This window comes from Macaca nemestrina, chromosome 7, assembly GCF_043159975.1.
Source record: "Macaca nemestrina isolate mMacNem1 chromosome 7, mMacNem.hap1, whole genome shotgun sequence".
In the NCBI taxonomy this organism is placed as follows: Eukaryota; Metazoa; Chordata; class Mammalia; order Primates; family Cercopithecidae; genus Macaca; species Macaca nemestrina.
The window spans coordinates 120,736,595-120,763,969 of record NC_092131.1 but is presented as its reverse complement, the minus strand read 5'-3'; the positions used below and the strand labels follow the sequence as shown (position 1 = coordinate 120,763,969).

Here is a 27,375-nt window from a genome sequence, read left to right as displayed (position 1 = left end):
AGAGAAATGATTGAAATGTCCGCTCCTGTATCTACCAAACCTTTACATTTTTTTCCCCTGAATAGTTATTTCACAGGTAGGACGTTTATCAGTAATTTGATTCACCCAATATGCTGCTTTGCCTTGTTTATTTGTACTGCCAAATCCTGTTCATTTAGTTTCACTTTTCCCGATTTCCACATATGGCACAATCAGGAGCTGTGCTATATGCTCTTCTGGCTCTGCTTTCCAGGGAACAGAAGTAGATACGGCAATTTGAATTTCCCCATTGTAATCTGAATCGATGACTCCTGTATGCACTTGCACTCCTTTTAAATTTAAACTAGACCTACGTAGAAGTAATCCTACATTGTAATCTGAATCAATGACTCCTGTATGTACTTGCACTCCTTTTAAATTTAAACTAGACCTACCTATAAGTAATCCTACCATCCTCACTGGAAAGGGTCCACAGACTCCTGTTGGCACTTTTTGTGGGGGTTCTCCAGACGGAAAGCTCACAGCTTTTGTGCAGCATAAATCTACTGCGGCACTACCGCCTGTGGTGGGGGACAGGCATTGTACAGGGGTGAGGGAGTGGCCTGAGCCAGAAATGCCCCGGTTTGGAATGGAGCCCGGGACGGGCCCCTCATGGTGTTTCCTGAAATTGGGTTCTCATCTTTATCAAACTTAGAGTGACATTGATTAGCCCAACGTTTTCCTTTTTTACATTTTGGACATATTTCAGGCTCAGTAGTTTTCTTGTTTCCCCCATCTGGTGGCCTGACTCGCTGATTTTTTCTACATTCTTTTTTAGTATGACCATGCTTCCCACAGTTGAAACAAACTCCAGGAAATGGAGTTTCCTCTAAAGCACTAAAACTCTGCATAAGTTGGTTAGTGCTAACCTTCATACCTCCTTTTCTGAGGAGCTGCTGAAGCAGACTCAAATAAGCCTCATGCCTGGTCGACCCTTGTCCCATTGTTACCCTGATGCTTCCGAGCCCCTCTTCTGACTCACCACGGGGATTGCTTAAGAGTACTCGGGTGTCCTTCAGTGTAGTTCCATGTTCTCCAACTGTCACTCCGGCGACCCTTCAACCCGGGTTTGAGCCCCACGTATGGGCACCACTTGCCGAGACCAGCTCGGTCATGGAGACCCTAACCCAGCAGCGCTAGAGGAATGAAGACAAAGACACAGAAATAGAGTGTAGAGTGGGATCGGGGGGTGACAGCCTTCAGAGCTGAGAGCCCCGAACAGAGTTTGACCCACATATTTATTGACAGCAAGCCGGTGATAAGCATTATATCTATAGATTATAGATTAGCTAAAAGCATTCCTTATGGGAAACGAAGGGACAGGCTCTGGCTTGTTATCTGCAGCGGGAACATGTCCTTAAGGCACAGATCGCTCATGCTGTTGTTTGTGGTTTAGGAATGTCTTGAGCAGTTTTCTGCTCTGGGTGGGCCAGGTGTTCCTTGCTGGTAAACCAGCAACCTCCAGCGTGGGCATCATAGCCATCACAAGCATGTCACAGTGCTGCAGAGATTTTGTTTATGGCCAGATATGGGGGGCCTGTTCTCTGCAACATCTAAACAGATATTATTGGGAATTTAGGAAAGGATACTTTGTTGTGGTGTCTTTTCAGAGACAGGCTTCCTGGCCATTTTTCCTTCTTTTTATTAACACATAAGCATCAAGATTAATTCAGAAGGCCAGTAGAATGGAAAGTCAGAATGTGGAGATGGGAGACAGAATGTAACCAATGAAAGATGTTAACATCTGGAATGAAATCAAAGTATCTATATAAAGACTCTTGAAACTTATAAGCAATTATAGTAAGATTGTAGGATAAAAGTTTAATACAAAAAAAGGTTAATATATAATACAAAAGCCAATTGCTTTGCTATATACCAGCAATGAAAAATTTGAATTTAAAATTAAAAACACCATTCACGCCAGGTGCACTGACTCACGCCTGTAATCCCAGTACTTTGGGAGGCTGAGGCGGGCGGATCACGAGATCAAAAGATCAAGACCATCCTGGCCAAGATGGTGAAACCCTGTCTCTACTAAAAATACAAAAAATCAGCTGGGCGTGGTGGCACGCGCCTGTAATCCCAGCTACTTGGGAGGCTGTGGCAGGAGAATCACTTGAATCCAGGAGGTGGAGGTTGCAGTGAGCCGAGATTGTGCCACTGCACACCAGCCTGGCAACAGAATGAGACTCCGTCTCGCAAAACAAACAACAAGCAAACAAACAAACAAAAAACACCATTCACATTAGCACCAGTAAGAGGGAATGCTTAGGTATAAATCTAATAAAATATGACAAGATCTATGTGAAGAAGATGACAAAACTAATCAAGGAAATCAAAGATAATTTCAATAAATAGCTATTTCATTTCAGTGCTAGGAAGACTCAATATTGTCAGTTCTTCCCACGTTAGTCCGTAAGTTCAATGTGATTTCAGTCAAAATCCTAGCACATTATTTTGTGGATAGCAACAAAGTAATTCTAAAGTTTATGTGGAGGGGCAAAGGCTCAAAATGGCCAATGCAATATTGAAGAACAAAGTAAAAGGCTGATGCCACCCAACTTAAACACCTACTATAAAGCTCCCATAATGAAGACTACTATTTGCAGAATATATCAGAGAGCCCAGAAATAAACCAACACAATCATAGTTAACTGATCTTTGACAAAGGAGAGAAGACAATTCATGGAGAAAGTCTTTTTCATAGGAATACTTTTTCAAGCAGTAGTGATCAGCTGTACATTTCCATGCAAAAAAAAAATGGATCTAGATACCTTGAACCTTTCACAAAAGTTAACTCGAAATTTATCATAGACCTAAATGTAAAACACAAAAACGTAAAACTTAGAATATAAGAATGTCAAGGCAACCTTGGGTTTGGTTTCGATTTTTTAAGTAAAACACTAAAAGCATAACTTGTGAAAGGAAAATAATTGATGACTTGAACTCTGTTAAAGTTAAAAACTGCTCTGCAGAAGCTGCTGTTAAAAAAATTAAAAGATAAGCCACAGACTTGGAAAAAATTAGCAAAACATATAAAGGGCTTTCATTTAACATATACAAAAAACTCTTAAAGCTTAATTGTACGAAAACAATCCAACCTAAAAATGGGCAAAATATCTGAACAGATATCTCATCAAAGAAGATACACTGAGAGCAATTAAAAAAAAAAAAAAAGGCCTGCAGCCTCAGCTACTCAGGAGGCTGAGGCAAGAGAGTCACTTGAGGCCAGGAGTTTGAGTTTGGTCTGGGCAACATAGTGAGGCAACATAAAAAAAAAAATTTTTTTATGGGCAACATAAAAAAAAATTTTTTTTTTTAATGATTTAATAAAGTACACTTGGTTAAAAAACAAAAGCATCCACAGAAAAACTTGCACACTGACATTTTAGCAGCTTTATTCTTAATTGCCAAAAATTGGAAGCAACCAAGATATCCTTCAATAGGTGAACAAACTAACTATGGAACATTTATACAGTGAAACAGCATTCAACAATAATAGAAAGGAACTTTCAGGGCAGGAAAAGACATAGAAGAAACTTAATGCATATTGCTAAGTGAAAGAACCCAATCTAAAAAGCTACATACTATATGATTCCAATTATATGACATTCTGGACAAGTCAAGACTACAGAGACAGTAAAGAGATAAGTGGCTGCCAGTGGTCCAGGGAATGAATAGAAGCAGCAGAAGGGATTTTTGGAAATTAAGAAAACAATCTCACTTACAATAGCTACCAAAAAACCCCTAACCAAACAAAACACTTGGGAATAAATTTAACCAAGGAGGTGAAGGACCTGTACACTGGTAACTAGAAAACATCAATGAAAGAAATTGAAGTAAACAGAAATAAATGAAAAGATATGGCCAGGTGCAGTGGCTCACGCCTGTAATTCTAGCACTTTGGGAGGCCGAGGCAGACAGATCACCTGAGGTTGGGAGTTCGAAACCAGCCTGTCCAACATGGAGAAACCCTGTCTCTACTAAAAATACAAAATTAAACAGACGTGGTGGTGCATGCCTGTAATCCCAGCTACTCGGGAGGCTGAGGCAGGAGAATCGCTTGAACCCCGGAGGCTTCCTTAGCCAATGACAATGATCATAATGAAGCCTATTGGGCCTCAAGGAAAAATATTCAAGAGAATAGGATAGAGAAAGACTGAAAAATTGCATCTATGTAAAGTTTATAAGGATGGAAAAGCCATGTGCATACAAATGGAATGAAAAAAACCATGAAAATATGAAGACTACATTGGTGGGATTATGGGCAATATCTTTCTTTTAAAATTCTTTCTTAATAAGTGTTGTGATGTACATGGCCAACACATTCTCTTCCAAAAAATGAGAAAGAAAAAAAATAGTATACTTACTTGCAAGTTATTTCAAATGCTGTTTTCCAAATAGAGAACAGCTTTGGCGTTTTCAGACACTATGTATAATTAGTGGGTTGGTGAAGTCTATTTTAAAACTATGAAATCTTACTCCCTCCTCAGCCATCTCATCCCCACATCCTTTTCCACAGATACATCTGCCCCACCTCCTTTCCCTAAAAGACTTTGGTTTTCTCTCTCCAAGGGTCTTATCATTTAGGCTTTTGTTAACTTGTGTGTATTCAGCAGAAGCTCATGGCCTAGCATCCCCCACACAACACATGCTCCATAAAAAAGGAATTAAAGATGTGAGCTGCTGGTGTATCCCCATGGCCTGGCATAGAGTATGGGCTTATTGGCTATTCCTTCATTTCCTTTTGGTCAAGTTTTATATTAATGACTTATATATTATGGAGCACCTATTCTGTGCCAGGTGTTTTGCTAGGTATTGACAGAGTTGTACATGGAATAAGAAAGCTCGTGGTTTTAATGGGAAGGGGCAGGGCAACTACAGAACGTGAAAATAATTCATTGCCTTGCAGCTGAGGAGTAGCTTAAATTAGGCAAGTATCAAGTGCTGCCTGGAATGCCTCTTTATAAGGCCACCAAGTTGGGATACTCCCCTCTTCTTTTCCTCTTTCAGGAACCTACCAGAACAAGTCAGACCACCTTCATTCCTTCCCCAGGGCTGACTTAAAAGAACTGAAGCCAGTCCTTGGCAGAGCCACTCAGGGCAGGAGATGAGAGCCAAGAGGCTGTGCCCAGACTGTGCTCCTTACTAGGTGATGATCACTGGTCATGCCTGGTGGACAGGCACCAGAGTGATCTCAGGGGCTAGGAAGGGGGGCTCAACAGCGGGCCCTGCTTGCCGTACTTGCTCCTCTCAAGCCTTCTGGTTTCAGGCCCACTTAGCTCACATTATCCTGCCATCTTCCAGCCTCTTCTCCCTAAGCTGAAATGCAGAGCAGCCTCCCTAACTCAGCAGTCACCGTGTCACATTCCTCAAGAATCTTCAGGGAACCCTTGCCCAGACTATCGTCTACTTTTCTAGATTTCAGCCGGCCTCCTGGCTGTTTAAAAGTGTACCTGAATCATTCACACCAACAATAACACAACAGCACACTCTCCGGTGTGTTCCAAGTGTCCTGGCTGTGGCGTGGTCTCAAAAAACTGCAGCTGACTGCACATGAGTGATTAGATTAACACCTTGAACCCACCCTAAGATAGTCTGCCTTTCCCTTCTTTCCTGCCTTCCTCCTTTTCTTTCTCCCTCTCTCTCCTTTCCTATTTCTTTTTTCTTTCCTTTCCTTTATCCCCCTCCCTTCCTTTCTTCTTCTTTCCTCCCTTTTCTCTCTTTCCACACACACATAATCTCTGTATGCCAGGCATTATTCTAGGTGCTTCACAAATATTAATTCATTCCATTCTCATATTAATTTTGGGAAGTAGGAACTATTATCAACATTATACAGAGAAGGAAGCTGAGGTATAGAAAGTTTAAGTAACTTGTCCAAGGTTGAGCAGTTTGTCAACGTCATTTTACTACCGGCATGTGAAACAGGTGAGTTATATTTTTTAGAATATTAATTCTCATTAATTGAAGCCTTCCAAACAGGCGTAACTGTTCCGTTCTCTGAAACACAAGTGGAAGTGTCATAGCTGGACGGAGCAGCGTGGTATGCAGGGAGAAAGGACGCGACTGGGTATTCTTCTGAAGCTCAGGAAGCAGCTCCTGGGGAGAAAGTGTCTGTTTCCCGGAAGCGGACAAGAGTTCTGTTTTGAGCTGAAGAGCAGGGCAGCAGCTGGGGCGAGCGAGGCTGGAGTCATGCAGGGCAGAGCCTTAACTGCTAAGCTAGGGTTTGCTCTCGATAGGACCAGCTGCCCCGAGCGGAGGCTCGAACCAGATCTCCCCGATGTGGACTCGCGGATGGGGAGGGGATCAGGACGGGGGCGGGGCCAGGGGAGGGGCGGGGCTCGGGGAGTGAGGGAGAGACTGGATGACCTGGGGCTCGCAGGGCGAGGCCAGGGGAAGGGCGGGGCTCTCGGAGGGAAGGTGGGACTGGAGGACCTAGGGCTCGCGGGGGCGGGACAAGGGGAGGGGCGGGGATCGGGGAGGGAGGAGAGACTGTGAAGGACCTGAGGCTCGCAGGGGCGGGGCCAGGGGAGGGGGGGCTCTGGAAGAGAAGGCGAGACTGTGGAGGACCTGGAGCTCGAGGAGGTCAGGGTAGGGAAGGGGCAGGGTTCAGGGTTCGGGGGTGGGTTGTTTACGGTGAGATCAAAATCAGGCAGGAGCTTCCGGGGTCCCTGCTGTGCCACCCAGACAGGCCGTGAGGGTGGGCCGGGGGGACGGGGCCGGGCCTGACCACGGCGGCAGAGTTCAGTCCCAGTTTCCGCACGCCACCTTAGGCCCGCAGCCGTGCCGGGTGCTCGCCAGCATGTCCTTCATCCCGGTGGCCGAGGATTCCGACTTCCCCATCCACAACCTGCCCTACGGCGTCTTCTCCACCAGAGGCGACGTGAGCAGTGGGGCTTCGGCTTCCGGGCGCGGGGAGGGAGTGGAGTGGAGGGCAGTGGAATGGAGTGGAATGGAGTGGAATGAGGGGCGGGATGGAGGCTTGGGTCATTTTTCTCTTAAGATCCGTTCCGTGAGAGTGCCTGTGGTCTCGAATCCCACCTCGTAACTTTCTAGTTGTGCACATTATTTGACTTTTCAGCCTCAGTGTCCTCAGGTTTGCTGAGAACTAAATGCAAAATGAAATGAATAGTGTCACTCTCCCAGACAAGCAGAGCAAGCAGGATTCTGTTACCGGAAGCTGCAGTACGCAGGCATGCTGCCTACTCCGAGGCGGTTGCGGTGTGTTTCTCTTGCCCAAGAGGCTGGTGGTTCATCTCACTGGATAGCCCCTAACCCTAGAACCCAGGAAATGATAACCCGGTATGCGTAGCAGCTCAGAGGGGGACGCGCATGTCCTGTCTTAGAGCTGTGCGATCTAAGATGGCAAGTGTCTCTCTCTGCCTGTTGCTGGAATTCTTTCAGCTCCTGGTGTGGGCTGCCTGGCATTCCCCCACTGATCAGAAGAAAGAGGGCAGGGAAACAAACTTTGACTAAGTCAGTGTAGTCTGATTGGTAGAAATAAGTGTTTGAAAACTGGAGGTTTATGAGCAAATAGATAATAAGAGGGTCCCTAGGTTGGAAAAGCAAATTCCCTTGGATTTGTTGATGATATTTTTGGCTTAGATTTTTGCTCCCAACTTTAAAGGTACACTTCTGATTCAGCTCTGTAAGCCATAGAACCCCAGAATCAGGAAATGTTTGCTAAACGAGGGGCTTGGCAGTTGGCTTCTTCCTGGAAAGTGGGGTCCCCTCCTTCCCCCATGGCTTGTCATTGGAGGCAAGTGGCTGGCCTTTTATGGGCCTGTCTGCAGTGAGTACTTTGGTCTAGAAGAGTCAACTTGTGGTTTCATATCTGGCCAGGCTGACCAGATGTTGCAAGGACACAGAAAGTGGACACTAAATCCCCTGGAGGACACAATTTGAGGCACATTAAACCTTAACCTGTGATGGCCAACAACCTTTCTGCAGACAAAGCCCTTCCTCTGCCGTCCTCAAACACTTTGCCCTCAGCAGATGTGTCCTCCCTCACCTTTCCTGGAGCACAAATCCATTAGACAGAAACATTTGTGAGAGGCAGGCACACCCCAGTAGGGTGCTCTGACTTGCTTTCTCAGGGGAATCGAATTAATGTCCCTTAGAGTGTGGCTAGGGGCTTTCAGACACCATGTCCTGCTGTTTCAACATCAGCATGTGCAGGGCAGCCACTATAGATGTCTGGGAGAGAGAGCCCCATCCCCCTGTCCTCTGATAGAGTGCTGGGGGTAGAGAGTTGGCCCTTTGGCCGTCCAGCTGAACAAGCCTCATCTGAAACTTTCTCTGCAGGCACTGGACATTCCAACGGTGATGGCTGCCTTGCCAGGCAAGACTAGTTGCCAAGGCAAAACCTCCCTTCCCCCATGTCAGCAGTCAGCCCTTCCTAATTTGAGTGGAATAACAATGAACGCAGTCATCACTTTATTCATTTTTTTATTCAGCGAATGCTTAGGAACCCTAACTGTGGTCCAGACTGCCTGGGCTGTGAGTTGGGATCAAAGACACAGGAGACGCCTTCCTTCCATTTCTGGTTGCTCATGGACTAGTAAGGCATATGGGGTGCTCTCTGTGAAGGTAGGGGTGGTGGCCTCTGAGAACGAGATTGTAGTAGTGTGGAACTGGTTTGTCGGGTGCCTTCTTAAAGTCCCTGGGGTCTGGCCCTGCCACTGCCTCCTGGCCTCTGCTCTCTCCAGCCACACTGGCTGCCTTTGAGTCTCTGAGACATGCTAAGAGCAGCTTCCTGCCTTCGGGCCTTAGCACATGTTGTTCCTTCTGCCTGGAATACTCGTCCCTCTGCTCTCTATATGCTTGGCCCCTTCTCACTCTTTGGGACTCAGCTTAAATGTCACCTCCTAAGCACTCTCTCTGAAAGAGCTCCCAGCTGCTGCCCAGCCTTTGTTGTCTCTCACCACACCCTGTGTTTCCTTTTGCTTCTGGAGAGAAGGAACCAAGTCACTGTTCCCAGGACCTCAGCAGCCTTTGTGTAGTGCTGGTACTGAGAAGATGCTTTCTAAATGTTTGTGGCATGAATAGCGTCTACCCTGTGTCTGTTCTTGTGGTGAGAGATTTACAGATATTAATCAAATTCTCACAATAAAACTACTGTGAAGTTATTGTCCCCATTCTACAGATGAGGAAACTGAGGCCCAGAGAGGCAAAGCATCATGCTCCAGATCTCACAGCCAGTAGGAGGCGGATATGGGGTTGATCCCCACATCTGTCAGCCTCCCAGTCTGTAGGGTCCAGCCCTACGGGGCTTAGCGGGTGTTCTCCCTGTGTGTGGAAATGAGAGATTGTAAGAAATAAAGACACAAGACAAAGAGATAAAGAGAAAACAACCGGACCCGGGGGACCACTACCACCAAGACGCGGAGACCGGTAGTGGCCCCGAATGGCTGGGTGCACTGATATTTATTGCATACAAGACAAGAGGGGCAGGGTAAAGGAGGTGAATCGTCCAAGTGATTGATAAGGTCAGGCAAGTCACGTGATCATGGGACAGTGGGCCCTTCCCTTTCAGGTAGCCACAGCCAGAGAGGGAAGGCAGCATACGTCAGCGTTTTCTTCTATTCACTTATAAGAAAGATCAAAGACTTTAAGACTTTCGCTCTTTCTTCTATGGCTATCTACTACGAACTTCAAAGAGGAACCAGGAGTATGGGAGGAACATGAAAGTGGACAAGGAGTGTGACCATTGAAGCACAGCACCACAGGGAGGGGTTTAGGCCTCCAGATGACCGCGGGCAGGCCTGGATAATATCCGGCCTCCCACAAGAAGCTGGTAGAGCAGAGTGTTTCCTGACTCCGCCAAGGAAAGGAGACTCCCTTTCGTGGTCTGCTAAGTAATGGGTGCCTTCCCAGACACTGGCATTACCGCTTGACCAAGGAGTCCTCAAGCGGCCCTTATGCGGGTGTGACAGAGGGCTCACCTCTTGCCTTCTTGGTCACTTCTCACAATGTCCCTTCAGTATCTCACCCTATACCCACCGGTTATTCCTAGGTTATATTAGTAATGCAACAAAGAGTACTATTAAAAGCTAATGATTAATAATGTTTATAGTAATGATTGATAATTGTCCATGATCATCTGTATATCTAATTTGTATTATAACTGTATAGCAGTATAGCTACAGTTGTGCCTTCAGTCTCTTGCCTCGGCACCTGGGTAATCCTTCGCCCACACCAATCCCATACTTCCCCCTCTATGTCAGGCTGGGAGTTGGGTAATGCTTTCCCTTGGAAAACTTTATATCAGATATGACCAACTGTTTTAAAACAGAGGGAATGCACATTTTTCTCTTGAAGTTAGACAAATGGAGTCTCCCTCCTTGGTTTGTTTCCCTCAAGTTGCATATGGGAAACTGAGGCCCAGAGACGACCAGGGACTTGTCCAAGATGATAAGATGGTGAATGAGGGAACAGACTTGGAGCCCAGGAATCCTGGATCCGACTTGTGAGCCCCTTCTAGTTTTGTGCTGAAGAAAATAACTCCCAAAGTTAAAAGTAGAGGGTACTCACTCTCTCAGACTTTTTCTGGGTCCTCAGGTCATAGTTTGAAGCACAAGTTTGAAGCTTCTATGCTTTGTTTGCATTTGAGGCATCAGGCAGCTGCACTTGTGACCCCATTTTGGAGGTTGCTTACTGGTGGTGGCTCCTTCTTGCCTTCAGCTGGGTGTGGGGACCAGGGTCAGAGATGTGGTCCACGGGTCTGACCTGCACGTTCCCTGAATGGAAAACCACTTGGATCCAGGTGGTTCAGCTCTTTGCCTACTGCAGCAGATTTTCCATTTTCAGGAGGGGAAGACTGAGGCACAGGGAGTTGGCAGCGGGGCTGATAATGGGTAGCTAAGCTCTCCGGGCAGCCTCTTCTAGGGTAGGCTCTGCTGGGACCTCAGGTGAGGATTGTGGCTCTGCTCTACCCCGGTCCCAAGAGCTGACATGCATGGAGAAATGGCCATCTTTTCTCAGCCCACCCCAGTGAGCAGCTGATGGAGATAAGGCCAGCCAATAATCCCACCACTAAGCTCTCTGGCACTGAAATGGCCAAGCTGGTGGTTCAGGAGAGCTGGAAGCCTGACTCAGGACAGAGCACCAGGAAGTTGAGTCTGCAAACATGCCCTCTGGTTCTCGTTGACGAGCAAAGCTCAGGGTTGTGGGGACAAAGACCAGGCCTTAACAAATATTTAAGACATCTTTGCTGATGCTGGGATTTTGTGGTGCAGAAAGGAACTTCCCTTGCATGTTCTGAGCAGTCTGGCTTCCTGCAGCTCCCTTATAACCTGAGCTCTCCTCCATTTGAGCCACAACAGAGCTCATTAATCCAAGCCACCTGGCCCTCAGCACTGTGCATCGGGCACTCACTGCTCCACTGCACAACTGAATTACCCTGAGCCAAGGCCTAGGTTAAACCTGGAAAATAATCCAACATCCTGGTAAGGTGGTGAGCTCCTCGTCACTGGAGGCATTTATGTAATGCCTAGGGAACTTTGCAGGGGACTTTGGTCATGTTAAGTGGCTAGGACCAGGCTGACTGCTCTTCCCCTAGTCCAAGGGATATTTGATTTATTTCCCATTCAGGGAACACAGATTCTTTTCCGTTTAGTCCTGGAAGCAGAGATGGCACAAGGGAGCTGGGGCAGGATGCTGAGAAGGTGGTTCTTCAGTCTGCTCTGTACACAGGGCCACCTAAAGGGGGAACCATGGCCTCTTCAATAGGCAGGCTTTCTGAGGAAATGAGCCAAGCCCAGCCAGGGACTTTTTCTGGTGCTGACCATGTCATCTTCCTCCTAGCCAAGACTGAGGATAGGCGTGGCCATTGGCGACCAGATCCTGGACCTCAGCGTCATCAAGCACCTGTTTACTGGGCCTGTCCTCTCCAAACACCAGGATGTCTTCAATCAGGTAGGACATTGTGAAACGGCTTGTTCCTGACCTCAGTGGCACTGCAGATGCCAAAAAGAGAATGCTCCTTGCGTTCCATTATCGATAAAGGTAATGCCATCGGAGGTCTCAGAAGTTATACTTGGATAAGGTTGGGGTTGTTTTTTTATTTATTTTTTATTTTTTTTGAGACGGAGTCTCGCTCTGTTGCCCAGGCTGGAGTGCAGTGGCCAGATCTCAGCTCACTGCAAGCTCCACCCCCGGGTTCATGCCATTCTCCTGGCTCAGCCTCCCGAGTAGCTGGGACTACAGGCGCCCGCCACCTCGCCCGGCTAGTTTTTTGTATTTTTTAGTAGAGACGGGGTTTCACCGTGTTAGCCAGGATGGTCTCGATCTCCTGACCTCGTGATCCGCCTGTCTCGGCCTCCCAAAGTGCTGGGATTACAGGCTTGAGCCACCGCGCCCGGCCGGTTGGGGTTGTTTTGAGACAGACAAGCTGGTAGGAGGTGGCCTTGGGATAATTCAGGGTGGCTTCTCACCTCAGGGTGAGTTCCTAGGTGAAAAAAGTCTCAATGTCTGCAGTCCTGGGTCGTTTCCAGTTGTCTCTGAGGTGAAGCTCTTCAGGAACTCTGGTTACTTTCCTTGTCAAGCTGTTTGAGCCTCTGCCTGTCCAAGGGCTGTGTGGGCCCCCAAGGGAGGGAGCTACGAGCCCTGCCCTCCAGTTCTGTGGAAGCAGCCATGGAGGAGTCAGCCTGAAGTACGTGTTCACATGGGATGGACATGAATTTGCTTCCCTGTAAATGGTCAGCTACTTTGATATAGCATCTTGTCATTGCATGGGTCAGGAAGGAGGGTGGGATTTATGGGTACCTCTTGTGTGCCAGGAGCTTCGCACACATCCTCTCCTTCAATCCTCCTGACCACCCTCTGGCATAGGAATTGGAATTCCTATGGGGGCCTGAGCATCTAGATGGGGACCTGAAATTCTGGAATGAGACACTGTTTTCCCAAGCTCTACAGCTAAAAGTATCAGAGCTGGAGCTGGAACTCTGACTCTTAGAACCTACAAGGGCTTTTTCTGCTATGCCTCACTGGCTACAAAACCTCTTCTTTTTTTAAATTAGAAAAGCTCTTGACCAGGCATGGTGGCTCACACCTGTAACCCCAGCACTTTGTGAGGCTGAGGCGGGTGGATCACTTGAGATCAGGAGTTCGAGACCAGCCTGGCCAACATAGTGAAACCCTCTCTCTACTAAAAATACAAAAATTAGCTGGGCGTGGTGGTGCACGCCTATGATCCCAGCTACTCGGGAGGCTGAGGCAGGAGAATTGCTTGAACCTGGGAAGCATAGGTTGCAGTGAGCCGAGATCACATCAGTGCACTCCAGCCTGGGTGACAGAGTGGAAATGTTTTTTTTAAATAGAGATGAAGTCTCACTATATTGCCCAGGCTGATCTTGAACTCCTGGGCTCAAGTGATCCTCCAACTCGGCCTCCCAATGTGCTGGGATTATAGGCATGAGCCATCACACCCAGCCCAAAACCTCTTCTTAACTGATGTGAAAGGAATTAGTTTAGGCTGTGATCACTCTGCAGATTGGAGTGTGCCTCTACTGGAAGAACATGGCCACCTTCAACTGTGGGCTGGGCCAAGTTTAGCACAGTCGCTGTGCCAGGTAGCAGCTCCTGGGCTTGTGTGCAGGTGCAGGAGGGCATGAGGCAACGTCTAGAGAGGATATGCTTTTCTCCAGCTTGATGAATAGATGACAAAACTAAGAGCAGAGGTCCTGAGAGTTTGAGTGAATGGGAGAGAAGTGGCAGGGGGAGGCAAGCTGGCTGGCCTCCCATTGGCAGGAGGGATACTCCCTGGGTTTTCCTGTGCGTAATCTTCTTTCTCCGTGTTTTGGTCTTAGCCTGTGCTCAACAGCTTCATGGGCCTGGGTCAGGCTGCCTGGAAGGAGGCGAGAGTGTTCTTGCAGAACTTGCTGTCTGTGAGCCAAGCCAGACTCAGAGATGACACTGAACTTCGGAAGCGGTGAGAAGCACGTGGTCATGGAGGTGATGAGGAGACGCAGCAGGGGACATGAGGGCTGTGTGGTGGTTAGTGCCATTCTGAGTCACGGCTCGGCAGCCTTAGTGTGGTCAAGTGAGACCTGCCCCCATACAGCCCCTGCCTGAGCTGCATATTGATGGGAGGGCTTTGGGAGGACTGAGATTGCCTTGGTGCCTGGACTGGAGCTGCCCGAGCTAGGCCAGGCCAGGCCCATTGGCCCTCTGTCTTACTCAGCCGGTCCTCATTAGCATCATCTGTGCCCTCGTCTGGTTCCTAGAGTAGGAAAGAGTTTCCACTTGTCTAGTCCCATTTCCTAGGGTAGAATATAGAGACGGCTTCAGTGGGTGGATGTCCTCTCAGCTGTGAAAGGTTCAGCATAGCTCTGGCCCCAGGCCAGCCAGGAGGTGCCCACTGGAGACTGCGGATAATCTTGGGGATGGTCTGGACTGAGCCTGTGGGTGGGACCACGCTTTGCTGCCTGCTTGACTTTGAAGCCCCTGGTTCTGTGTTTCAGTGCATTCATCTCCCAGGCTTCTGCCATGATGCACCTTCCAGCCACCATAGGTGAGTGCAGTCTCTTCACCAAGGCAAGAACGGAGCAGCTTCATGGGCCAAGAGGGCTGGCCAGGTGCTTTGATTCTGCATCTGGGTGGAGGGTCCCTGCTGGGGGCGGGGAGATAGAGGGGCTCTGGGGCTGTTACCCCCTCCTCATCACTGACCTTTCTCAGCACCCAAGCCCGGCATTCACTCAGGCTATATCTTGGCTCAGGTAGTGAGTTGCAGGCTGGTCAAGTTCATGACTAGCTACATGGCTCCCCGCACAGCAAATTGCTCTCCTTCCCCAAAAGGCTATGGGACAAGTTCTCTGAGCTCAGTCTGTGAGCAGTTTTGAGGAAAGACGCCAGAGGCTTATGAAGGGCCCCAGTTTGAGCACGTGGCAGGATGTCTGCTTGGAGCGTCATTCAGGAAGTTGGAGCTGTTGAAACTCTCAACCTGAAGCAGAGAGGGGCTGGTTCAGCCTGTGGCCAAAAGCGCAGCCCTCTTCCTTGTGTACAGGCCTCCTCAGCTGGGTTACCCGGGCACCTGTAAGCTGAGGAGCCGGTTGACCCTGCCCTGGGGTACACTGCCTCTCTGGAACAGCTCTTGCTGTCCGGGGAGAGTCCTTTGCTGCTGGGCTGCTTGGGCTAAGCTGACTGGAGGATGGGACTGGGGACAGGGGCTGAGTCACCTGCCTCCTCCCAGCCCCTCTCACTCCCTACCCTCACGCACTCATGGGACTGTGCTGTTTTTTGGCAAACCAGCTGTTGTGCAAACCATATGTCTTTCAGGGATTCCTCATCATGTTTGGTTGACTGATGGTGCTCTTTCTTGTTATTATTATTATTTTTTGTTATGGATTTATTCTTTTGAAAAATCTCTCAGCTATTACTTCTGTGCATTGGGACCGAAGATGGGAAGCAGCAGCTAAGGCTCCACCTGCCCCGCGGACTTTTCTTCCTCTCCTCACCCTTCACCATGACTGTTGCTAGTCTAGGCTGTTGATATTGATGAATACCCAGCTTTTTTTTTTTTTTCTTTGAGGAGACGAGGAGACATTTAGGAAGATAAAACAGGCAGACTGTCCCAACTGGTTTTTCTTTCAGATTTTTAATTCTCCGAATGGTAGATATGCCTACAGCTTGCTGGCCAGCCCGTTCAGTTCATCATAATCAATAGGCACTGATATGCATCTGCAGCGTGCACACCCTTGTCCTTGGCACTTGGGCAGAGTACAAGAAAATGAGGACTGGGCTGGGGCTGTCCTGGAATGTCCACAGTCTAGCAAAGATGTGCACACACATAACCGGAGCACCAGTGGGAAGCGAAGCCTGCCCCGGAAGGATTCAGGGGAGGGGATTTGGAGGGGCAAGAGATCCTGCTAGAGATAGCAGGGAAGGCTTCAGGGAGGAGGGGGCCTCAAAGAGTTGCCAGGATTGGAACACACAGGACAAAGGAGAAGTCAGTCAGTATATGCGTGGTGAGGGAGCCTGTGGGAACTCGGGAATGGCAGTTGTGTGTGGTAAAAGTGGGGAGCCTGAGAAGCGGGGTGGTATCAGCCACTTGGTATTCACATTCCACTGTCAGTTTCAGAAAGTCTGGACTCCTAATTTCTTATTTGCTTCTCAGCTGAGGGCTCTCAGAACAAATCTTCAATGAGGATATTTTGTATTGCATTTGGTGCTGTCACTGCTGGCTGCAGGCTGAGCTCTGGATGTGTAAACAGTATTGTGTGCACACTCATGGCTCCAGTGCTTAGAACAGTGCATTCTCTTTCCTGAGGCATCTGGGTTGCTGATGGGATCTTTTGGGTCTCTCCTCTGCAGGAGACTACACAGACTTCTATTCCTCTCGGCAGCATGCTACCAATGTCGGAATCATGTTCAGGGACAAGGAGAATGCATTGATGCCAAATTGGTATGTTCTGGGCCAAATGTTTGCATAAGTTCAAAGTCTTTCTTTTCATTTCCAGCAGCATGTTTGTCTCAGGGGCTGCCAAGTTCTTCTTAAAGTAAACTGGGGAGGAAAAGCAGTTATGATGTTGTAACCTCTGGAAGCAGTGGTCTCAGCTTCTGGTCTCCTGCTCAGCTTGGCTCAGGACTTGCTGTGGGATCGAAGGGCAAGTCTCTTAAGCTCCTTTGGACAGCAGGGGTTGGAATTAGATTCCCTGAATCACTATACTCCTTCTGGAGTCTTTCATTTATAAGCTGTGTATTATCGTACTATGGGCAAGTCTTAGACTCTAGCATGCTCCATACTTACATTTTCTGATGAATGAGAATTCTCAAATGTGCCCAGTGCTGTATATTCCTCAACATGTGATCTGTTTCATTCATTTGTTTGAACCTCATAGTAGTTCTGTGATGTCACAAGGCCATGATTGTAAGCCCCATTTTACAGATGGGAAAATGGGCTCAGAGAAGGATCAACTTGCCTGAGCACAACAGGGCCACAGCCTGTCTCCCAGCCCCCAGATCAGGCCATTGACCAAGCTGAGGATGCAGAGCTGGGATCCTTGCCCTTTGTTCTGTGTTGTCTGCTGGTTGAGATGATTCCTTGGAACTGAAGAGGGCTTGCACACAGTGACAGGCATACACCCCAGGCTCCGGTGCCATCAGTCACACACAGGAGCTGGGTTAGGGACGGGGCTTTACTCTCTCTTGAGTGAGTGTCTCCAGTAGGCTATGCCATGAGAGGAGGGTCTGTTAGAACCAAGATGAAGAAGAAAGAAAGGGAGAGAGAGCAGTTCCAAGCCAGACATGTTGAGCAACAAGGCCAAGGTTGCAGAACAAGGCATGGGTGAATCTGAGACCAGAACCCATACTCCGGGTTCCAGGCTCCCATGTGAGATGGGCAAATATTTGAGATTCTTGCATTTTACAGACTCCAGGCTGTATTTGTCCCCAGCCAGCTTCAACTTGTCTATCTGAGTGTCCTTGGCAGTGATGACCCAGTGGACTGCACAGCCCCAGAAGAGCTGGCTATCACCTATGTGCCAGGATCCCAGTGGCCAAAGGGCACGGGTACCAGGAAGTGAGAGGAGAGCCGGGACCTGGGAAATGAGTGTTGACTATGTCTGAAACCAAGTGTGGGGGCCACAGCCATCCTTGCCCCATGTTCTTCTGCAGAATAAGAGCAAACAGGCCTTCTCTAGCCATGTTTGATGCAAGATGACCCATGGCTGTGACTTTTTAACTTTCTGTACATAGTCTTCATTATAAATGTAATGTATATTTACTGGAATTAACTCAAACACTACAGAAAATATGTAAAGTAAAACATTTACAATTTAAAATATGTCTTCTCTTTGACCTGCAATGCTCACTTTCATGCATCTATCCTACAGAAATAAAAGCACCAGTGGGTTGTATCCAAAAGCAAGGATGTTAATTAGCAGAGTTTCTAGTGGCCCAGAGCTGGAAGTAATCTGAATGCTTATCGGTGGAGGAATGGTTGAAAAGTTGGTCTATTCACAATATGAAATGTTTTGTAGCTAGTGAAAGATTTAGATCAAGAGAGATGTTCATTGATCTATGTTAAGGGAAATAGGTAAACTATAGGCAATTAGGTAAAGTGTGTTTCTCTTTTATAAAAAAAACACAAAAAATATATATGTACATACACACTGTATTAGTTTTCTGTTGCTGCTGTAACAAATCACCACAAACTTGGTGGCTTAAAACATAAATATATTCTCTTCTAGTTCTGGAGGCCAGAAGTCGAAAATCAGTCTCACTGGCTAAAGCCAAGGTGTCAGCAGGGCTTGTTCCTTCTGGAGGCTCTAGGAGAGAACCCATTTCCTTGACTGTTCGGCTTTAGAGGTTGCCTGTATCCCTTGCCTTTTGACCCCTTCCTCACATCACTCCAACCACTCGCTTCCACTGTTACATTTCCTACTTCCTCCTTTGACCTTGCCTCTGTCTATAAGGACCCTTGTGATTACATTTAGGGCTCACTCAAATAACCAGGGACAGTATCCCTATCTCAAGATCCCTAACTTAATCACATCTGCAAAACCCTTTTTGCCATGTAATAATATCCACAGGCTGCAGGGATTAGGATCTGGATATCTTTTGGAGGGCTGTTTTTCAGCTTAACACACACACACGCATGTGCACGTGCACACACACACACTTATGCATACATTATTTCCATAGGCTGGTATGAGCATAGAGAAAGGCAAAAAATATCAGACTGCAGATTAACATTGCTTTCCTCAGGGGAGTGGCTGGATGGGGAGAGATTACTAACTCCTTTTTTTCATCTGAATTGTTTGCATTATTACATGCCATGTAATTGCATGCAATTGAATTTTATAATTTAATCCAATAAAGGAACCAAAGTGGGTAAAAAAGGGAGCTCTTCCTCAGCCACTCACCAGGGGCAACTACTTTGAACAAGTTGGATGTGCTGCCTCCTGTACTTTGCTCCAGGTTACACATGCATGACCACACATATGCATGCATACATATGCATTTTATTTCTTTCGTTAACAAAACGAGGCCATGCTGAAATTTGCTTTTTTTCACTTCATCATTGACATATCTCCATGTAAATAAGTTTAAATCTACCTCAGTCTTTTACAAAATAAGTTTTTTGGAGTAGGTAATACAAGATAATTACACAGTAAAATATCATTTTTATAAAAAGATACAAAAATATGGTCCAGTAGGGCTGGGCGCAGTGGCTCACATCTGTAATCCCAGCACTTTGGGAGGCCGAGGTGGGTGGATCAGAAGGTCAGGAGTTTGAGACCAGCCTGGCCAGTATGGTGAAACCCTGTCTCTACTAAAAATACAAAAATTAGCAGCTGGGTGTAGTGGCTCACGTCTGTAATCCCAGCACTTTGGGAGGCTGAGATGGGTGGATCACCTGAGGTCAGGAGTTCGAGACCAGCCTGACCAACATGGTGAAACCCCATCTCTACAAAAGTACAAAAATTAGCTGGGCATGATGGCGGGTGCCTGTAATCCCAGCTAATTGGGAGACTGAGGCAGAAGAATCACTTGAACCTGGGAGGCGGAGGTTGCAGTGAGCTGAGATCATGCCATTGCACTCCAGCCTGGGCAAGAGAACGAGATTCTGTCTCAAAAAAAAAAAAAAAAAAAATTAGCCAGCTGTGGTGGCAGGCACCAGTAGTCGCAGCTAGTTGGGAGGCTGAGGCAGGAGAATCATTTGAACCCAGGAGGTGGAGGTTGCAGTGAGCCAAGATCACGCCACTGCACTCCAGCCTGGGTGACAGAGCGAGACTCTGTCTCAAACCTCACCCCCCGGTCCCCAAAAAAACAGTGCAGTAATAAAAGTGTCTAGAAATATAGGGAAATGAGGACCATGCTGGTTTCCTCTAGGGTGAGGGGCAGGAAGGGAGGGAAGAAGAGTGAGACCAGGGAGAGGTCCCAAGGATGCATTGGACTGGATTAGTCCTTGCATCCTTGGTAGTGCATGGTGACTTTTGTTATTACATGTATTTGTATATCATAAATATTGTAAAATAATTTATCAAACATTTAAACAATTAAAAGCAATAAAAAGAGTCAATATATATGAATGGTTGAGAATTCAAAAGGTACTTAAGGGTAAACAATGGGAAAAAACAGAACTCAAGCACCTATGGGCCACCATCCAGTTCCCTTCTCCAGAGGCAAAACTGTTCATCAGTGTCATATATATATTTTCTTTTTTTTTTTTTTTTGAGATGAAGTCTCGCTCTGTCACCCAGACTGGAGTGCAGTGGTGTGATCTCAGCTCACCGCAAGCTCTGCCTCCCAGGTTCATGCCATTCTCCTGCCTCAGCCTCCCGAGTAGCTGGGACTACAGGCACCCGCCACCTCGCCCGGCTAATTTTTTGTATTTTTAGTAGAGGCAGGGTTTCACTATGTTAGCCAGGATGGTCTCGATCTCCTGACCTCGTGATCCACCCGCCTCGGCCTCCCGAAGTGCTGGGATTACAGGTGTGAACCACCGCGCCTGGCCTTCTTTCTCTTTCTTTCTTTCTTTTTTTTTTTTTTTTTTGAGACAGGGTCTTACTTGGTCACCCAGGCTGGAGTGCAGTGGCATGACCTTGGCTCACTGCAGCCTTGACCTCCCAGGTTGAAGCCATCCTCCTGTCTCAGCCCCCTAAGTAGCTGGGACTAAAGGTGCATGCCACCATGCCTGGCTAATTTTTTTATTTTTTGTAGAGATGAGTTTTCGCCATGTTGACCAGGCTGGTCTCAAAATCCCGGACTCAAGCCATCAGCCTGCCTTGGTCCCCCAAAGTGCTGGGGTTATAGGCGTGAGTCACCGTGCCTGGCCTTCTTATATATTTTTTCACAGATGTTTTTGCATACTCTGCCAGTTTATCTATACAGTCACTTCTCTATTATTTGTTTAAAAGGTGTTTTATAAGTGATAGAAATTAACCCTTTGTTGCAATGCATTGCAAATATTTTCTCCCGGTATGTTCTTTTTTCTTTGTTTGCCAGTCTTTCTAGATACAGAGTTTTGCATTTTTATAAAGTCAAGCATGCCAATCATTTTCCTTATGGGATTTACTTTTGTGTAATGTTTAGAAAGGCTTTCTCCACCCCAAGAATTTGGAAATTTTGTGTGTGTGTGTGTGTTTTTGTTGTTGTTGTTTTTTTTTCTAGTGTCCGTAATAGCCTTTCTTTGTACATTTAGATCTTGAATCCATCTGGATTTCCTTTTATGTGTGAGGTGTGGTGTGGGTCTGTATCCATTTCCTGGGGCTGCTATGAGAAAAAGTCACAACAACAGGAATTTATCCCCTCAGTTTCTGGAGGCCATAAGTCTGCAATCAAGGTGTCAGCAGGGCCATCGCCTCCTGAAGCTTCTAGGACCATCGCTGTCCTTGCTGCTTCCAGCTTCCAGGGGCTGCAGGCGTTTCTTGTGGCTGCATCACTCCAGTGTCTGCCTCTGTCTTCACGTGGCCTTCTCCTCCTCTCTACATCTTCTCTTCTGTCTCTTATAAGGACATTTCTAATTGGATGTAGGGCTCACCTGGATAATCCAGGATGATCACATCTCAAGATTCTTAACTTGATTAACTGTAAAAAGACTCTTTTTCCATATTTTCTGGGAGTTAGGACATGGCTGTATCTTTTTTTTTTTTTTTTTTTTGGGGGGGTGGGGGCGGAGTTTTGCTCTGTTGCCCAGGCTGGCGTGCAGTGGTGCGATCTCGGTTCACTGCAACCTCCACCTCCCAGGTTCAAGTAATTCTCCTGCCTCAGCCTCCCGAATAGCTGGGACTATAGGCGTGCACCACCATGCCTGGCTAATTTTTGTATTTTTAGTAAAGACGGGTTTCACCATATTACCCAAACTGTTCTCGAACTCCTGGCCTCATATGATCTGCCTGCCTCGGCCTCCCAAAGTGCTGGGATTACAGGCACGAGCCACTGCACCTAGTCCAGAATTTTCTTCCTCTTTGAGGCTGAATAATATTCTACTGTATGTATGTACCACAGTTTGTTTATCCATGTGTCCATGGATGGAAACTTGTAAGCACCTTTTGATTTTTGAGCCATATGTATATGGCGACTCTTTGTTTCTAAGTTTTGAAGTTTTTAAACTTAATTGACAACATGTAACAGCTCTGATGCCCTGCATTCTCTTGCCTTTCTTTCTCAGGCTGCACTTACCAGTGGGCTACCATGGCCGTGCCTCCTCCATCGTGGTGTCTGGTACCCCAATCCGAAGGCCTATGGGGCAGATGAAACCTGATGACTGTAAGTGACCCCAGCATCCAGACCCTGCTGGTGCCCAGCTCTCTGTTTCCACACAGTGAGTTCTGTGGCCTCACTCACAGCAGTCTTTTTTTTTTTTTTCTGGTGTTACTCCAGCTAAGCCTCCTGTGTATGGTGCCTGCAAGCTCTTGGACATGGAACTGGAAATGGTGAGTGAGCTTGGTGTTTTATTGCCACGGGATCTATAGACACCCAGCAGGAGAGCCCTCTGGGATGGCTGCCTGCACCATGAGCCGCCCCCTCCTCTCCTCTTCAGCCACATTGGCAGCTGCTCTGTGTCCCCACCTGGCGGTCAGAAGGACAGTTGAGTCTCATTACTTGCAGATTCTGTATTTGAGAATTCACAACTATTTGCTAATATTTATTTGTAAGTCCAAAATTAATATTCACAGAGCTTTTGTGGGCACGTGTGGACATGCACAGAGCAGTGAAACATGAGCTGCCCGGTGAGCACGTTCCCAGGTGAGGCTGGACAAGGTGTTACTCTGCCTTCTTGTCTCAGCTCATGCTGTAAACACGTGTCCTTTGTGGTCTATTTAGTGCTATGTTTTTTTGTGTGTGTATCTGTGCTTTTTTAGCAGTTTCACTGTTTTTTTATAATGGCCCCAAGTGCAGTGCTGAAGTGCCGTCTAGTGTCCCTAGCACAGGAAGACTGTGATGTGCCTAATGGAGAGAATATGCGTGTTAGTAAGCTTCATTCAGGCAAGGTACAGTGCTGCTGCCTGAGCTCAATGTTTGTGAATCAACAAAATATATTACATAAAGTGTTTTTAAGCAGAAACATACATAAAACAAGGTTATATAGTTAAGTTTTGATTAGTTGATAAACATTTTCTGACCAAAGGCTTGTAGCAACCTAATCCTGTGTTTCCTCTGGGAACAGTCATTCCATATTTGCTAATTCTGTGTTCATGATGACTTTATTTTTTTATTTTTTATTTTTTTTATTTTTTATTTTTTATTTTTTTTTTTGAGACAGAGTCTCGCTTAGTCACCCAGGCTGGAGTGCAGTGGCGCGATCTCGGCTCACTGCAAGCTCCGCCTCCCGGGTTCACGCCATTCTCCTGCCTCAGCCTCCCGAGTAGCTGGGACTACAGGCGCCCGCCGCCTCGCCCGGCTAATTTTTTGCATTTTTAGTAGAGACGGGGTTTCACAGTGTTAGCCAGGATGGTCTCGATCTCCTGACCTTGTGATCCACCCGCCTCGGCCTCCCAAAGTGCTGGGATTACAGGCGTGAGCCACCGCGCCCGGCCTCATGATGACTTTATAAAAACTAATTACCCGGCCAGGCACAGAGGCTCATGCCTGTAATCCCAGCACTTTGGGAGGCCAAGGCGGGTGGATCAACTGAGGTCAGGAGTTCAAGACCAGCCTGGCCAACATGGTGAAACCCTGTCTCTATTGAAAATACAAACATTAGCCAGGGATGGTGGCGGATGCCTGTAATCCCAGCTACTTGGGAGGCTGGGACAGGAGAATTGCTTGAACTCATGAGGCAGAGGTTGCCGTGAGCAGAGATCACACCACTACACTCCAGCCTGCTTGACACAGCGAGACTCCATCTCAAAAACAAACAAACAAAACAACAACAACAACAAAAACCCCAAAATAATAATTACCAGGAGTGACAAGAATTGACTGTATCAGCCCCATAGCTGGGCCCACACAACCTCAGAACTGTGGTCACTGTAGGGCTGCATACTTTTTTAAATTAAACTTTTTATTTTGAGGTCATCGTAGACTCACATGCAGTTGTGAGAAATAATATGGAGATCCCAATACCCTTCACACAGCCTCCCCCAATGGCAGCATCCTTCGTAACCATGGTGCCTATCACAACCTGGATGTTGATATTGGTATAGTTGGTCCCACCACCTGAGGATCCCTCATGCTGTAGGGCTGCCCATTTTCCAGAGGGGACATGGAAATCTGGGCAGCCCCCAAGGTGAGGGGACCAGGAAAGTGATGGGAAGGAGGAGCTGACCTGGGGGAGGGAGTGCTCCAGGGACCTGGCAGTGTCTTCAGCATCTCCTGGGTTGTCTGATGCCCAAGGGTGGAGTCAGCCTCCATGTGGGAAATGCAGACAGGCAGGTGGAGGGGGCTTTCCCATAGTCAGCACCTACAGTTTTAGGCGTTGCCTCAGGAAACTCTAAGTGCCTCATCACTGATGGTGTAGAAGAAGCTGTCGTGGGGCCACCGAGTCAGGCTGAGGCAGTGGGAAGCCTTGGTTGGTGGAGGCAGGCTGGAAGGCCCGTCTGCTTTTCTGGAGCTCCCTGTCTCTCCTGGGCTTCCATGTGATTTCTCTGGATTCAGTCCAGAGGAGGGAAATGAGTGGGCACTGCTGAATAGCCTGTGGATAGCAGAGCATTCCCTGCCAGCCCTCTGCCTCCTCTTGCCTTAGCAAGGGTGCCATGTGAGACTTTGGGAGGAGGACTCCCAGCTGAGATTCATCAGAGCAGGGCATCTGAGCCCTGGTTTGGGGCCACGGTCTTCTCTCTGGGAGAACTAAGGACTCTGCAGGCAGACACTTCACCCATGTTGGTCCCTGTTGAAAGGGGGAGAGAAAAGACAGAGAGAGTCAGCGTGTGGAGAAATGGTTGGGGCAGAGAACCCAGGTCACCTGGACTGAAGGTTGTGGGATTCTCCATAAGATAGTGTTTTCGGTTCTTTTTTTATCTTGATGAAAAGTTTGCAATGTTTACTGTCACAGAACAAATACAATGGTGACTAAGTTTTGCAAATGTCATGGCTGAGTCTATGTGTTTTCGAAAGAGATTTTCCCAATTTTTTCTTTCTAATGATGTCTGGCTAGTCTGTTGGTTCATGGACATCACGTTGGTGCTGTTTTTCTTTAGAGGTAGTGGGGTGATGGATTGGGGTTAGAGGCTGTGAGGTGTGCTCTCTCTGGCACTATTTGCTGCATGAAGGAGGCAGTCTTTTGGTTTTTCATTTAAAAAATTTTTATTTTTATTTTATTTTATTTTTTTGAGAGAGGGTCTTGCTCTGTCACCCAGGCTGGAGTGCAGTGGCGTGATCTCGGCCCACTGCAGCCTTGACCTCCCTGGCTCAAGCAGTCCACCCACATAAGCCTCCTAAGTACCTGGGACTGCAGACGGGTGCCACCATGCCTGGCTAATTTTGTTTATTTTTTGTAGAGGTGGGTCTCACTATGTTGCTCAGGCTTGTCTCAAACTCCTAGGCTCAAGTGATCCTTCCACCTCAGCCTCCCAAAGTGCTGAGATTATAGACGTGAGCCACAGTGTCTGGCCTGGCTTTTCATGACATGAATACAAACTCTGATAGTTTCAGTTTTACAAGCCCCATGTAGCTGTCAAGTCTTGAAAGGCAAAGCCTGTATGGGACGAAGAGGAAAGAGCAGAGTGGTCTGGGATGCACTGAAGGGAGGGGAGGCTGCTGTGGAGCTCAGGGGCATGGAAGGAAGGCTGGGGGCGGGGGCAGGGCACACCACTGCACACTGCTTTCCTGAGGCGTCTACCCGACCTCTGACTTAGAAACACAGTGGATTCTTGCCAGGCCCCTGTGGCAGTCCTGATCCATGGCTGGAGTTTGGAAATACTTGACCTTTGCTCTCTAGGTGACAAGTGACCTGGGCGGGCAGATCAGCTCCGGATTCTAATGAACTCTCCCCCATGTCAGGCTTTTTTTGTAGGCCCTGGAAACAGATTGGGAGAGCCGATCCCCATTTCCAAGGCCCATGAGCACATTTTTGGGATGGTCCTTATGAACGACTGGAGTGGTAATTACTGGAGTTCTGCTCCTGTGGAGATGAGGTGGAGGAGGCTGGGGACTGGGGGCAATTTCATAGAAGCTGAAGATCTGGTGCAGGTCAAAAGTGGCAGTTGATGCAGTGACTGAGAGTGTGGGTTTGGGTATCAAACAGTTTCAGCTCTAAGAACTCAGGCCACTCACTTAACTCCTCTGAGCTCCAGTTTCCTCATGAGTGGCTAGGGACACGGCTGACACCATAACTAATATTTACTGAGCACTTATGTGTCAGGCCCCGTGCTTAACATCCTACATATATTCTCCCGCTGATCCCTACGTGGCATGTGCAATATTATCATTCCCATTTTGCAGATGAGGAACTGAGGCACAGGGAGATTTCAGTTAATTGCTGAACTAAGATTTGAAGCAAAACAGTCCAGCTTCTGAGCCTGAGCCCTCAACCCTTTGCGATACGTGGGAGGAAGGTGGCACCGTAAGCCCCAGGAAGTGTCTCCCTCATAGTTTGAGGATGAGCTTCCGGCCCCTTCCTGGGGGATATCCTGACTACCCTTGGGTCATCCTTCTCTTTGCTGTAGCCTGGCACAGTGGCCTCAAAGGACCTCTGTCCTTGGCATTGGATGCTCTTGCCCCTTGGTCCTGGGGCAGCCTGGCTGGGGCTGAGCTTTGTGGAGGGGCTGTGCTGGATGTCTTTTCTCCTTGGTCAAGGGCAGGAGGGGGTCTTGGGGAGAGGCCCTGATCAGCCTTTGTAAGTCCCGGGTGCGCCCTTCTTCTGCAGCACGAGACATTCAGAAGTGGGAATATGTCCCTCTCGGGCCATTCCTTGGGAAGAGTTTTGGGACCACCATCTCTCCGTGGGTGGTGCCCATGGATGCTCTCATGCCCTTTGCTGTGCCCAACCCGAAGCAGGTAAGCACACTCTCTGCAGGAAGCTCCCAAACCCAGCCCTGCTGCCTCCGAGCCTGCTTGCCCACTGAGTGGACATGCCGGGCATGCAGACCATCGGGAAGGAAGCCCTGTGCCCACGGCATGCCCACAGTGGAGTGCCTGGGAGTTCCTGGCCACGATTACCTCCAGGCAGCCAGGGCATCATTCTCCCTTATGGTTTCCCTGACCCTGGCACAGTTCTTGGAGAAAACACAGGATTTTGTAACCTTAAGAATCTTGCAAGACCAGGGGATCTGGCCAGTTGGTAGGAGGAGTCCCTGCAGGTACCAACATTGCACAACCTCCCAGGTGGCCATCAAATCGTGTTCTGTGCAAATGGCGCCACCTGGATCCCAACTCATAGAATGCAGTTTGGAGTCCAGCAACAAGGGAGTCCCGGCAGCCTCTGGTTCCCAGCACCACTGGGTCTACCACTGGGCCTAGGCCTTGACC

The 27,375-nt window shown here is 47.9% G+C and overlaps 1 protein-coding gene across 5 annotated transcripts in view; it reads left to right on the top strand.

Annotated features, from left to right (window-relative positions):
• The first annotated feature begins 5,932 nt into the window (after positions 1-5,932).
• The window catches only part of LOC105493109 (fumarylacetoacetate hydrolase), a 36,627-nt gene continuing 15,184 nt past the window's right edge, over positions 5,933-27,375 (top strand). Inside the window, exons 1-10 of one of the 5 annotated variants that reach the window (XM_071100817.1) lie at positions 5,933-5,949; positions 6,795-6,904; positions 11,827-11,937; positions 13,830-13,951; positions 14,484-14,533; positions 16,333-16,423; positions 22,136-22,233; positions 22,348-22,400; positions 25,909-26,008; positions 26,774-26,904. In XM_071100817.1, coding sequence (XP_070956918.1) covers positions 6,824-6,904; positions 11,827-11,937; positions 13,830-13,951; positions 14,484-14,533; positions 16,333-16,423; positions 22,136-22,233; positions 22,348-22,400; positions 25,909-26,008; positions 26,774-26,904 — 837 coding nt within the window. In that variant the 5' untranslated portion in view covers positions 5,933-5,949; positions 6,795-6,823. Of the gene's footprint in view, positions 5,950-6,529; positions 6,613-6,794; positions 6,905-11,826; positions 11,938-13,829; positions 13,952-14,483; positions 14,534-16,332; positions 16,424-22,135; positions 22,234-22,347; positions 22,401-25,908; positions 26,009-26,773; positions 26,905-27,375 lie in introns of those variants that run through there. The other 4 variants (XM_011760547.2, XM_011760548.2, XM_011760550.2 and 1 more) reach the window with 4 other exon arrangements.